This window comes from Stenella coeruleoalba, assembly GCF_951394435.1.
Source record: "Stenella coeruleoalba genome assembly, chromosome: 15".
Lineage (NCBI taxonomy): Eukaryota > Metazoa > Chordata > Mammalia > Artiodactyla > Delphinidae > Stenella > Stenella coeruleoalba.
The window spans coordinates 43,496,605-43,509,644 of NC_137161.1; the positions used below are offsets into that span (position 1 = coordinate 43,496,605).

At 53.8% G+C, this 13,040-nt stretch overlaps 1 protein-coding gene across 1 annotated transcript in view; it reads left to right on the forward strand.

The window, feature by feature from the left end:
- Positions 1–10,060: 10,060 nt before the first annotated feature.
- Positions 10,061–13,040, forward strand: part of ACSS1 (acyl-CoA synthetase short chain family member 1) — a 42,760-nt gene continuing 39,780 nt past the window's right edge. Inside the window, exon 1 of the mRNA XM_079945400.1 lies at positions 10,061–10,361. Within this exon, the coding sequence (XP_079801526.1) occupies positions 10,070–10,361 (292 nt within the window). The 5' untranslated portion in view covers positions 10,061–10,069. The remainder of the gene's footprint in view (positions 10,362–13,040) is intronic.

Genomic DNA, 13,040 nt, shown 5'->3' on the forward strand with positions numbered 1-13,040 from the left:
TTTCAGTCATAAAATGGGGATCATAATAGAACACCCTTGTTTTCGTGGAGATTAAATGGAAGGATGTGAGTAAAGTGCTTACCTCGGTTTCCAGCATGGTAGAGAAAGAGCAAAATAAATACTATTGTTACACTATTACTGGCATTCCCGTTAGTATCAAGACCCCAGTGAGAACACTTGTCATCATCATTATTTAGCAACATGGGATCCACTAAGTAAATCATGGGATAATAACCGGTTGGAACACTGTGCAAACAGCGTTTAAGAAGAGCCCCAGGGGCACAGCAGAACTCCACCCGGGGGCCGCTGGGCACAGGAGAGGGACATGCCCAACGTGGACAACCATGCACTGTCTGGTGAACTTAAACCCGGGCTGCGCCTTCCAGCAGCTGGGGGACCCAGGTAGGGTCTGTCCTTCTGCCTCCTTCGCCTGTCCTGTTTGTCCAGGCCAGGGTGCTTGGCGCTCGACAGGCTTCCTCACTCCCCATTGGTCAGAACTTCTGTCACTCTTGGGCCTAAACCAATCGTAAGTCAAGGGGGCAGAATTCCTCGTTGGGCTTAGACCAAAAATGCACCTGCATTCCCCAAGCTTCTCTCGCCCTAGAGCTAAGTATATTTGGGCTCCGTCCAGCAAAGAAAAAGGAGTGGCCGCTGACCAGCCAAGGGACAGGCTGGCCACAGGCAGGATGTGAAATAGTATATGTGACACTAAAAAAGAAGAAAAGAAGGCAGATGAAATTCCTTTGAAAGGTTCAGAGCATTTATCTTTGGATCATAGGTAAATGGATACTTTTGGTCTTTTTTTCATACTTTCTAAGTTTTGTAAAGTTAGTATGTAAAAATATAATAAAATAGTGATTATTATTATTAATAATATTATTAAAATAGAAATTCCTCTTTCTCAATTTAGGGCTAAGCACATACAGGACAAAATCTCATTTAAAAATACAATGAAAACGTTTAAGGATAGAGTCCGTATTTTGCCTGCATCTCCTGGCAGGTCACCAGAAGTGCCAACTTGACAGGAAACACAGAGTCCCCTTCAGCCCTTACTCAAATCATGCAGCAAATTGGAATCTGACCACTGACAGCAGGACTGAATTGTTTCCAGCTTTCAAAATTGCTTTCCAGCTGAAATGTGGCTATAAAAGCCTAAAAGGAGATTTTTAAAAAATTATAATTTTAGCAAGGCCAATTTGGACAGACTCTTCCTATGAACCAGTGTCACCCCCGCTGCACTTTGGTGACAGGAGCAGCACATCAGTGCCTGAGAAACATGCGTGACTCCAGGAGATATTTTCAGAAATGACAGAAGAACAAGATATAGCAATCAGTGTCGTTTTCTTAAGTTTACCAGTATAAATACAATAAACTAAAACTATCATTCTCTGTGGTCTACAAATCATGTCCATATTGTCTTTTTTTATTCTCACAGCAGGTGAGAAACTGAGCTGCAGAGAAATTAAGTGGACTTGCTAAGCTGATTCTCAAGTTTATTAGGCTCAGGGCCAGAAGAGCTAAGCCAGCCTTGAAGCAGACGGAGGCGGCGACTTGCTTTTCCACATGTGGACACTTGGGTGAAGCTGTATGGTCAGGCCTGAGAGTGCTGGCTGGGGAAGCAGACAGACCCAATAGCAGGGAGCATACGCGCATGCGGATACAGAGGTGGCAAGGCCGGCCACGAAGGAAAGGGCTCACTGTTTGATATGTTATTGGGACAATTGTTTATCCAAACGGGGAAAAATGAAATGGACATCAGTTTCACACCTCACAGGAAAATATGTGCAGGTGGATTAGACAAATGTGAAAGGCAGAACTATAAAGCTTTTAGATGTTTGGGTCTGGAAGATGCTTCAGTTGCCCCAAGGCTGTGGTTCAAAACAACCATTTTATTTTGCTGACAGTTTTGTGGGTCTTTCTTCAGCGAGGCTTACCAAACCTCAGCCCCTCTTTCCATCCGTCTATCATCTCATCTCTCTGTCCACACATTATATTTTTCCGAACCATTTGAGATTAAGATGCATACACCATCAGACCCCTTATCTCTGTTTTTCCAGCTTGATTGAGATATAATTGATTGATATACCATTGTGTAAGTTTGAGGTGTACAATGCGATGATTTGACACATGTGTAATGGCAGCCAAAGAACCCTGGGCCATCGATCTGATATTGGTCTTGGGATTCTTAGAGCCTCACTTTGGAAGCTGAGTAGGGGTTGCAAAGGTTTCAGAATCCTGGGAATGGGACCAAGAATTTTGTCTTGGGTATAGCTCTAGGGAGACCTGCTCTCAGAGAATTACTGTGAAACTCTCTGTTTTCCAATGTTAACTTCTGCTCATTCAGGTCCCGTTCACAGGATTTCATCAGGGACCCCACAGGCTGCTTCATACCCTGTTTTGGTGCATGACCACCTTCAGCTACACCCTCTGATGTTGCCAAAGTTTGCTCCTCTGGGGAGTTTCTCACACAGCTGTGTTCTGCCCAAAATAAGCGTGCTGTGTCCCTGTCACCACTGATGGTCCCTGTTAGTGCGCGCCCCACGTGCAAGGCTCCCCGATGATGCAAAGGGTTCAACAACCTTAGGACAGAAAGCACTGATCTCCCCAGTGTATTGTATTCTTTCCCAAATCTATTACCCGGCTGGTGAGAGCAGAATCACACCCACGACATCTGGGCCCAAGGAAAGGTGCGCAAAGCTGTTCTTACAGAAGCGCCCTCCAAGTTAAGGCTTCCACACAGATATCTGTCAAGGGACTTCCCTGGTAGCACAGTGGTTAAGAATCTGCCTGACAATGCACGGGACACGGATTCGAGCCCTGGTCCGGGAACATCCCACATGCCACGGAGCAACTAAGCCCGTGTGCCACACTACTGAAGCCTAGAGCCCGTGCTCCGCAACAAGAGAAGCCACCGCAGTTAGAAGCCTGCGCACCACAATGAAGAGTAGACCCCGCTTGTGGCAACTAGAGAAAGCCTGCGTGCAGCAAAGAAGACCCAACGCAGGCAAAAAAAAGGTATCTATCAAAAGGGAATGGTAGAGACCCATGGTTTCATTCTGACTTCTTTGGATCCTCCCCACTTAAAAATTCATCCAAGGCTGGCTGCCTTTTTGCCCTTTCCATCAAAATAAACGGATAAATAAATCAATCATCACCAATAACATGCTGGCGCCACCTGTTGGCAGGCATGTGGCTCTGCTCTGGCCTGACTTGCGGGTCAGACATCTAAAAGCACAGCTTGAACCCGTTTGTGTAGAGGAATTTGTTTTTCTACCCATCCTTCCAACCCACCCACTGAGTCACCGGTGGTGGTCGTCTCCCCTTTGAAATATCTACAGTCATGTAACTGTCTCGTTAGCCACCCTTTCTGTGGTTAAACTGCCCAGTTTATGATACTTTGTTATAGGAGCCCACACGGACTCAGACACAAAGGCCTCATCTTTTTTCAATTTATCATCATTTAAAATAAATAATTCCCGCTATTCCCTATGCCCAGTCCACCACCTTAATCTCTCTCTGCCGCTTACACTAGATCTCTCCTCTCCTTCCCCAGATTGTCTGTCCCTCAAGTTCAGGGCTGTTCTGGACGCAACTAGCCTTCGTTGATGAGGGCCTCATTGTTCAGGATATGCTCCTGGACTTCCCTTGATGGAGATGTGGCTTCGAGGCCCACGCTGTGTTCTTCCTGTCCACTGGTCCTGAAGCAACTTCAAAGTTAAAGGCAGAATCCATCACTAGGTGGCAGTGTTGGCCAGCTTTAAAGTTTGTCCAAATGGGCACTGGGTACTAGAAATTTGATTGTTTTGTTTTCTATCCCTCATCTTCCCATTCAATCAATCCACAATCAATCAATCAATCCAGATTCATTGGGCCCCTGCTCAATCCACACACAGCTTCTGGGATTCTCAGCTGGTGCCTTCAGGGCTGGGCTCTGTTTAATTTCTTTGGGACCCCCAGGGGCCAGCCCCAGAGGAAGCGGTGTCCACCCCAGGCGGTCAGCACATGTTTGCTGGCTGACCCTTCCCTGTCGTGGCCTTTGTCTCAAGGTCGTGCTCATATCATAAACCCTCACTTTTGGGTTGATTGAGCTGAGAGGCTGGGGAGCCCCAGAGACATTCCTGAGGCCCCAGGTAGGGACGGTGATGTGTTTTCAGCTGCCTCTGCTGTCTCAGGCAGAAAAAGAGACCGATCTCTCAGACCAGCCCAGAAGCGTCTCCCTGGTTTCACTCCGTACCTCTCATCCTCCTCTGATCCTGAGGAGCCCAGCATCCAGGGCGATCACCGCCAAACGAGCGTCTGAGCAGGGATTTCCACTGGCCTGAGACCATGAAGGGGACAGGGCAGCCACCACTGAGCATCGGGACCTCGGGTTCAGAGTGAGGGCACTGCACAGGCCTCTGCCGGACGATGGACCTGCAGGATGAACCGCGAGGACAAGTGGCCACGGGGGCTTTCTGGCGTGTGTGGGAAACCCACAGGCTGTTCAGGATGAGGTCTTGGTGTGGGAGCTGGCTCTTCTAAGCAGTGTTGCCCTTGGCCGTCCTGCCCCCTTGCCCTTGGCAGTAGACGCATCCTCCCCCTCTACCTGCCCGCTGCTCGCGGTTCGGTCTCAAAGGAAACTCCGAGACTCACCCAAGAGCACCTTCCCTAGCTGCCCAGCCCCTCAGTTTTTAATTTTATGCGTGTCAAAATACAAACGTTCCCAGCCAGAACTGCTGCCATTCCCAGAAGCTGTTGGACCAAAATCCGTTTATCCCTGGTTGCACTTGAGTCCAGGATACAGTTGGTTCTAGGGGGACCGGCTTCAACAGGAGACCGCAGGAAGTGAGCTGGGGTTCGGGGGTGAGGGGAGGGAGGCATGACTTCACTGCTGGAGCCCTGAAGTGGGAGGAGAAACAGCAGACTGAGGGGAACAGCAGCCCTCTAGCTGGGAGGGGGCAGTCTACTAGTTGGGAGCCAAAGAAAGACAAGGGAAGGGGCGGGGAGGGCATGAGATTTAAGCTCATTAGCCCTTAAATACGCCTGTGCGACCCCCATGCCTTAGAAGCTATGATTTTACGGAAACAGAAAAAGCCGGATACTCTGTCTGCCATATCCCCATCGGGATGAACACAGCACCTGGCGTTCACGAGCCGAAGGATTCAGGGTCTGACTCCCACTCGTTCATCTTGCACATGACAACACCAAGGCGCTTACTGCACGGTGGGCTGGGGGCAGTGCAAGGGCCTGGTGCACTTGTCCTGGCTCCCTGACAGCGCCCTCTGTCCACCCGGCTTCCTCGAGGTGGATGGAGGAGGAAGGCAGGGCTTGATCCACGGGTGACGGTGGCCACGGCTCACAGTTCCTAGAGCTCCGCCCTCAGAGGGACCTTCTGTGTCTGGTGATTGCCCCTGGCCTGCTGCCACAGCAAGTGTCCATGCAGAGAGGCGGGAGGGGCCGTGGCTGTGAGGTCCCTGTGGACCTGGGCAGCGAGAGAACCGGTTCCTGGAGGTACCAAAGACACATCACAGGAGATGCCACTGTCTTCTCTGATGGCGCTCTTGACCGCTGTGGACTGTGGGAGTGTCTGCTGGGGGCCACGGAGAACTCAAAAGCCAAAGTCCTTCTTGTGGTTTGTGGATGGATGACACCTCAGTCTTTCCTGCTCACAGAGGGCTAGAGGGAGTTAAGGGGTTCCAGGATCTGGTGTTGACAGCATTTAGGGAGCTTGTTGCAAGAGCTGCATGAGAACAGACCCACCCCGAGGTCTGCTGGCTCCACGTGGCCCCATCCTAAGCAGATGGGGGTCTCCAGCTCTGGGAGGACACCACTGCCAGCCCTGTGCCACCTGGAGTCTGTTCTGGTTTTCACATCTGGTCTCTCCCACTCGTTGGTGGTGAACCCTCCTGCCCTGGGGCTGCTGTGTGCATGCTCCCTCCCGGGGATCTGGTGTGCAGGGTTACAGGGTGCTGCGTGGGGGTCCTGGAGACCCAACTGCTGAAGCCACGGATACGAGTGTGCCCACACGTCATCGCTGCCACTGAGGTCATGGGGACATCGAGAAATGCGGGCCTGGGGGCAGGGAGCCTGATACCCCTGTGCAGCCCATCCCAGACCCCCAGCAGCTGCATCCTCTCCTTCCTCCTACCCACTTCAAGGCTCTTAGTGTGGATTTTCTGTATTGGTTTTGCTTTGCATTTCAGTCATTTGATTTGGTGCCTGTCTCCCTGTCTCCCCCTTTCCTTGGTCGTGCCCTTGGGCTCAGGGGCTGTGTCTAGTTCATTGCTGTTGAGCTGACAGCCTCCATGTTGGCCCAGGCACACGGGGTGGGTGGTGGTCCATCACTGAAGGGAGTTGTGGGAGTGAGGAGAACAGGGGCCAAGGAGCAGGGAGCTCTGGTGGCTCAGTGCTGGGTCTGCTGAGGGGGACAGGTGGGTCTCCCGAACCTGTATCTACAAAGCTGCTTCTCAGGAGGGTCCAGTGCTCCGAGCAATGTGGGAGGTAGGGCCTAAGAAGTCAAACACCCTAAAGCTGCTAAAGCTGTGAGCGCTGGGGGCCAAGGCCCCCAACTTGACAGCTGTGCCGCCTTAGGTGGGTGTGTCCCCTCTCTGTGTTTGTTTTTTCATGTGTAAAGTGGGGACCAGGGCAACCTTCTCTTAGGATTGTGAGGGTTGCTGTCTCCGAGTTGAACATCAGGCCTGAGACGTAAAGTGAGCCCAGCTCCCCTGAAAACCCTCCCAGGCCTCCCACATCGCACCTGCCAACTTGCAGCCTTCTGCAGCAGAGGGTCCTGCCTGTGTTAAGGGCAGGGGCTTCTGTGACCCACGCTGCCTAGACGACCGGCTGCTCTCAGAACTGCCGAGGCCCCATGGGAAGCTGCTCTGTGGATGTGGCCAGACGGGCGGTGGGGTATGGCTCTACCTGCCATAGTTCCCAGAGAGCCGCTTCCAGGAGGCAGCTGGTGGCCTTGGCCTCAGTGGCCTCATCCTGGGTAAACTGGGCGGCAGGAAGTGCAATCTGTACCACCCGATTGGCTCAGCAGTGTTTTCTGTACCCACAATCACTTCTCTTTACCCAGCCTGAAGGAAACACCAGCTTTGTACTTCTTTCTTTCTTTCTTTTTTTTTTTAGATGTTGGGGGTAGGAGTTTATTAATTTATTTATTTTTTGCTGTGTTCGGTCTTCGTTTCTGTGCGAGGGCCTTCTCTAGCTGTGGCAAGCGGGGGCCACTCTTCATCACAGTGCGCGGGCCTCTCACTATCGCGGCCTCTCTTGTTGTGGAGCACAGGCTCCAGACGCGCAGGCTCAGTAGTTGTGGCTCACGGGCCTAGTTGCTCCGCGGCATATGGGATCCTCCCAGACGAGGGCTCGAACCCGTGTCCCCTGCATTAGCAGGTAGATTCTCAACCACTGCGCCACCAGGGAAGCGCCTGTACTTCTTTCTTTAGAGTCAATTCCATGTACATTGCCCACTGTTCTTGTAATAGGGGTGGGGCAGTTGAGCCACCTTTATGTGGCTGTTACAGTCAGCTGGCGGGTGTCCTGGTGGCAGAGAGTGAATTGAGAAGTGGATTGCGGCCATCTGCCCTGGGGGGCCTGGGGACAGGCTGGGGGCTGTGTCCCACGGAGCTCCAGAGCCCTGGCCTCGGCTGCCCACTGGCCGGGCCCAGGCCTTGAAGCAGAACGTACCTCTCCCCCATCCCCACCTCCGCAACCTGATGGCGGCGGCGGTCTCCATTGGTCACAGTCTGAGGGACCTGGCCCCACTTTGGGTGACCTGAGGGCCAGCTGGGTCCTGGGCACCTGGCTCCCTCAGTGATGATGGCTGGGCAGGGTCTGGGGACTTGGCCGTGAGGGTGCCGCCAGCTGAGATCTCTCTCTTCAGTCGGGCCTGGGCACTGGCAGGAGGAGCCAGACTGGGTGCTGGACGAATGCTCCCAGGTAAGGTAACCGGCCAGCACATGCACCCCCTCCTTTTAGCCTTGGAGGGTGAAAGTCAAGCCTTGGGACCTTGAACAAGTAAAATGAAGGGTAATGATGTTGCTTTGCTTATGGGATTTGTTAAGTGTTAAAAGCCGCAAGGAGGCATGGAGACAGAACTAAATGCCTCCCCTTCCCTTTCTTGTCAGAACAGAGAATAACATTTGTTTTGGTGGAGGTTTTCTAGGAACATCGTCACCTGGCCATGACCTAACCTCAAGAACAAAGGATCTGACACCAAGAAGTCTGCAACAACTAACCACGCCCCTCCCTCACCTTTCCTATAAAAGGGCTTTGCTGAAATCTTCTGGGGAGTTCAGGGCTTTGAAGGCATGAGCCGCCTGTCTCCTTGCATGGCCCTGCAATGAATGTTTCTCTGCTCCAAACTCCGATGTTTTGATAATGTTTGGCCTTACAGTGCATCAGGCACACGGACTTGCATTTAGTAACATTCTCTCCATGGGGTCTCTTCCTCCAGAAGGCTAGAGCTTACAGTATGGCGCTGGGTTCCAGGACAGCAGGAGCTGCAGCTGTGGCCTTGCAGGGCCTGGACTGGGACAGTCAGAGCAGCACTGCTTGCCCACTTGAGGGGGAGCTTCTCACTTACACAAAGGGGTGAAGTTGATGGCCATCTTTGGGGCCCCCAGCCACAGTTATGGTCTTTCCCTATTTCAATTTTATTTATTCTATTAAAAAGGTGATTCAGGCCAAGTGGTGAAGCAGAAATTGAGGTGGGAGTAGGGTTCTGCCCACCATGTGCCTATTTCTTAGGGCTCAGTGCCCTCATTTGTTCCACTCAGGAGTTGAGAGTGGGCGGGACTTGATAGCATTAGGTAATTTTTAAATTAAGTGAAAAATGCAGGTCAAGCACTTGGCACAGAGCAGGGCCCATGTCTAGTGCTAGTTATCACTGGTTCCCCAGCCTAGAACTCAACCAACCAGTTTTCAAAACTACCCTTTTCCTTCTGTTTACCTTATTTATTATGTATTTAGTTTGTGGGTGCTGTAATATTTAAGAGTCTGGTTGAGACAAGTTTCTGTGGGTTCCCTTCTATCTTTCCTGGCTTGACAACAAGAACACCACCCCCACTACTGGGCTTCCTGGGTACAGCCCAGGGAGGGAGGTATCACTCCTGTTTCCCCCTCCTCAGGGCTGCATAAGAATAAAAGAGTTGGTGCCTGAAACATGCAACCTGGAAGGGGCACTCAGTGAGTTCAGTAGTGGAGGTGGGGTAGGCACAGAGACGTTAAGGAACTCGCCCGAGGTCACAGAGCTAGAAATGCCGGGTTTTGAACCCAGGCCACAGATGCTGGAGCACTGAGCGACAACTCCCCAGGGTTCCAAATCAGCTACGGTTAGGGGAGCGTTTACTTCTCTACCACATGAAAGCACCGGACCCCAGACCACCGCCCCAGGTCCCCACAGCCTCCTGCGCCCAGGGCCAGCCCATAGCCCACAGGGGCTGCTTATGTGTGTGGGCATCTTGGTGGGGGGCGGGGGACGGGTACAGGCCAACCAGGCCGCTAGAGGGTTCACTCGCAAGGGCGCCCAAAAGGATGAATACTTTGCCTTCAGCCTCTGAGATGTTGAATTGACCTAACTGGTGGTCCTCGGACCCACCTAAGCGCCTCGCTCCGTCGGTCTCCTGAGGCCGAGCCGGCTCCCTCCCATGCCAGACAGTTCCGGGCGCCCCGGAGAGCCTGCGTCCGCGGCGCGCGTATCTGCAGGTCCCCGCGCGGCGCAGCCGTCGGGGCTTGAGGACGCACCAACTGAAACCCCGGCAGCCCGCTCTGGGACCACTTCCCCAGCTGCTCCCTCTCGCTTCCCGGCTCCGCTCTAGGGTGGGAGAAGAGAGGCGAGGTGGGACGAGGTGGGACGAGGTGGGGCGGGTAGATTCTTCAGACTGGGACCGGTAGGGCCCGGGGTTGGCCGGAGGGCGGGGTCGGGGGTCGGGGCCTGGCCGGGGCGTTGACCGGAGGGTGGGGCCTGGGCTGGGCGTTGGCCGGAGGGCGGGGCGGGAGCGGGCGGGGCGGGCGGGGCGGGCGGGGCGGGCGGGGCGCGGGCACGCGAGGGCTCGGTTGCCACAGCCGCGCAGGGCTCTGAGGCGCGATGGCGGCGCGCTGCTTGGGCCGCGGTGTCGTACGGCTCCTGGGCGGCCTTCGCGGGGTGGGCGCGCGGGGCCTGGCGGCCCCCCGGCTCTGGGGCAGCGCCTCCGCCCTCGCCGCGCCGGCCGGCTCGTACCAGGAGCGGATCGCGCTGGCCGCCAGCGAGCCGGCAGCCTTCTGGGGGCCGCTGGCGCGGGATGTGCTCGTGTGGGACACCCCCTACCACACTGTGAGCGACTGCGACTTCCGCAGCGGCAGGATCGGCTGGTTCCTGGGAGGCCAGTTGAACGTGTCCGGTGAGTGGGCCTGGGGGCCGGGGCGCCCCAGCTCACGCGGCCCGAGGGGACCCCGAGCCCAGCCGGCGGCGGCCCCACATGCTCCCTCCTCAGCGTTCGGGACTCGACCCCGGCGAGCTGCGCAGTCACCCCGCCCCCAACCACTAGCCCCGGAGACTCCCGGCCCGGCCCGACTCCCCAGTCCCGGCTCGGGCACCCGGCGTCCCCCAAGTTTAACTGGGGCTCCCACCGTCCCGCACGGCGAGCGCGCCGGGCCGCGGTGGAGGCGGCGAGGGGCTCCAGGAGCAGGACTACCTGCTCTCGCCCCGGCGCCAGAGACAGAACCGAAAAGCTTCTGGCCGATGTCACCGCCGGGTGCCGGCCGGCGACCCGCCTGGGGAGCAGCCCTGCTCGTGTAAACAAATCGAGCCGTGGCGGGTGGCGGGGAGGAGGAAGCCCGGCCGGCAGCGGGAGTCAGCCCGCGGGCGGGAAGGAGGCAATGGTGGGGCCTCCCAGTGCTCAGTTTCCCCCTCGCCCCCAAGACCCACGGGGCTGGCTTTAGACCTCGTGCGACTGAGATCCCAGAAACCAGCTCCACCGCCAGTCAGTCCTCTGGTGTCTGCTGAGATTGGATCCACTACTGTTTTTGTCAAGATTGGGGTGGGGTGGGGAAGGGTGCACTGCACCCACCCCCTGCCCAGCAAGCGGAGAAGGCCCAGGAAATGAGGGAGGGCCCAGGCAGGCTAGGCCTCGGGTGGGGCGGCCAGAGGGGCTGCCTGTCAAGGAGGAAGTGGGTAACTGGGGATAGGTGAGATCTAGGGGGTGTTTAAGGAAAGGATCTGTAGGTCTTGGTGGCCAAGGCCTGAACTGGGCAGTGGGGTCTGAATCTCCCAGGCTCCACCATTTACTGGCCCACTTTTTCTGTTCCTCTGAGCCTCAGTCTCCTCCTGTGTAGACCGGAGGCAGTAATGCCCACCTGAGGGACTGGTTGTGAGGCCAAGGCACATAGAGCGATGGAACGGGCCTGGCACTTACTGGTGACCAATAAGTAGTAGTGATTTCAACTTGTGAAATTCAGAAATAGTCATAGAATTATAGGTAGTATCTTGCAGTTATTTTTCAAACAAAGAAACTTAAGGGAACTTCAGACCAGATTTTTTTTCATATGGTATATTGCTTTGCTGGTTTAATAAAAATGACTCAGTAGAGAAGTGTTTTCTCTAAACTTGAGTCAGCAGCGAGTGTCCTTGAACTATTGGGAAAAAACCAAACCCTTAGGTTTGCAGGGTTGGCGGAATGCGCCCTGGATGGGGGAGAGCTGAGTGCAGAGGGACGGCGCAGAAGGATGCAGCTCCTTTGGAAGCTGCCTTGGACTTGGGAGGCCTGAGGCTGCGGGACATTCAAGGTTGACTCTGAACATGTGCCACCTTTCAGTCTCAGATAAGACGGGGGTCGGGGGGTGGGGTGGGGTGGGGTGGGGGGGATGGGTAACGACAGACATAATGGGACAGGCAGCAAGGGCCTCCTGAGCCTCACTTGGTCAGGGTCAAGGTCAGGGTCAGGGTGCAGCAGCAAGCAACTCTTCTGCCCCCTTTTCTTCACTTATTTCTCCTTTATGGTTACCTTAGCCAGAAACTGAACTTCAGAAAACTGCCTTGTAGAAAAACAGCTTTTCAGCCGCATTCTCACCTCAAATGTGTATGCAACCCACTCATCTGTCAGGAATATCTCTGCTGTTCGCCAGTGTCTGCAAATCACAGAGGTGATGGTATGAAAAAGGACCAGGCCAAGCCATGGCTGCCCTGGGAGCCACTAGAAAGTTGTGGGCTGGGTGGGGTGTTTTGGCATGATCTGTCTGTGTGACGATTGTGTGATGATGGCTTGTTCCAAAGGAGCATCGCTTGAAACTCCCTTTACCCCTTCAGGAAGGTCTGTACATACAGTTCTCAAAGTGTGGTCCCTGGACCAGTGGCATCAGCACGACCTGCAAACTTTTTAGAAATACAAGTTCTCAGGTCCCATCCTAGGTGGCCAGAACCAGAAACCCAGGGGTGGGTCCTCCAGGTGCTCCTGATACATACTTGAGGCTGAGAACCACTGACCTATGTCCAACCTGCTAAAGTGGGCAGAATTGGGAATTGTTTAACAGAGAGAACTCTGTTAAACAAACAAAAAGAGTCTGTGGGTGGTTCTGTACTGTTGAGTCATTCCAGGTGTGTCTTTGGAGTCACACCTGGGTTTGAATCCTTGTTTTCCCCGACTGTTCTTTTTTTTTTAAAGTCTTGCCAAGTGCTTTTTTTTTAGTTAATTTTTTTATTGGAGTATAGTTGCTTTACAATGTTGTGTTAGCTTCTGCTGTACAGCAAAGTGAGTCAGTTATACATATACATATGTCCACTCTTTTTTAGATTCTATTCCCATATAGGTCATTACAGAGTGTTGAATAGAGTTCCCTGCACTATACAGTAGCTTCTTATTAGTTATCTATTTTATATATAGTAGCATGTATAAGTCAATCCCAATCTCCCAATTTATCTCTCCCTCTCTCCCCTAACTGTTCTTTCGTGCGTCTCCTCTTCTGTAACATGAGAATAGTGCGTAACTGAATTCTGTTCCAGTTCCTATTGTTGCCATTTTATTAGTCTCACGGATTCCGTGGGTCAGGACTTTGGACAGGGCTGGCAGTGGCTTGCCTCTGCT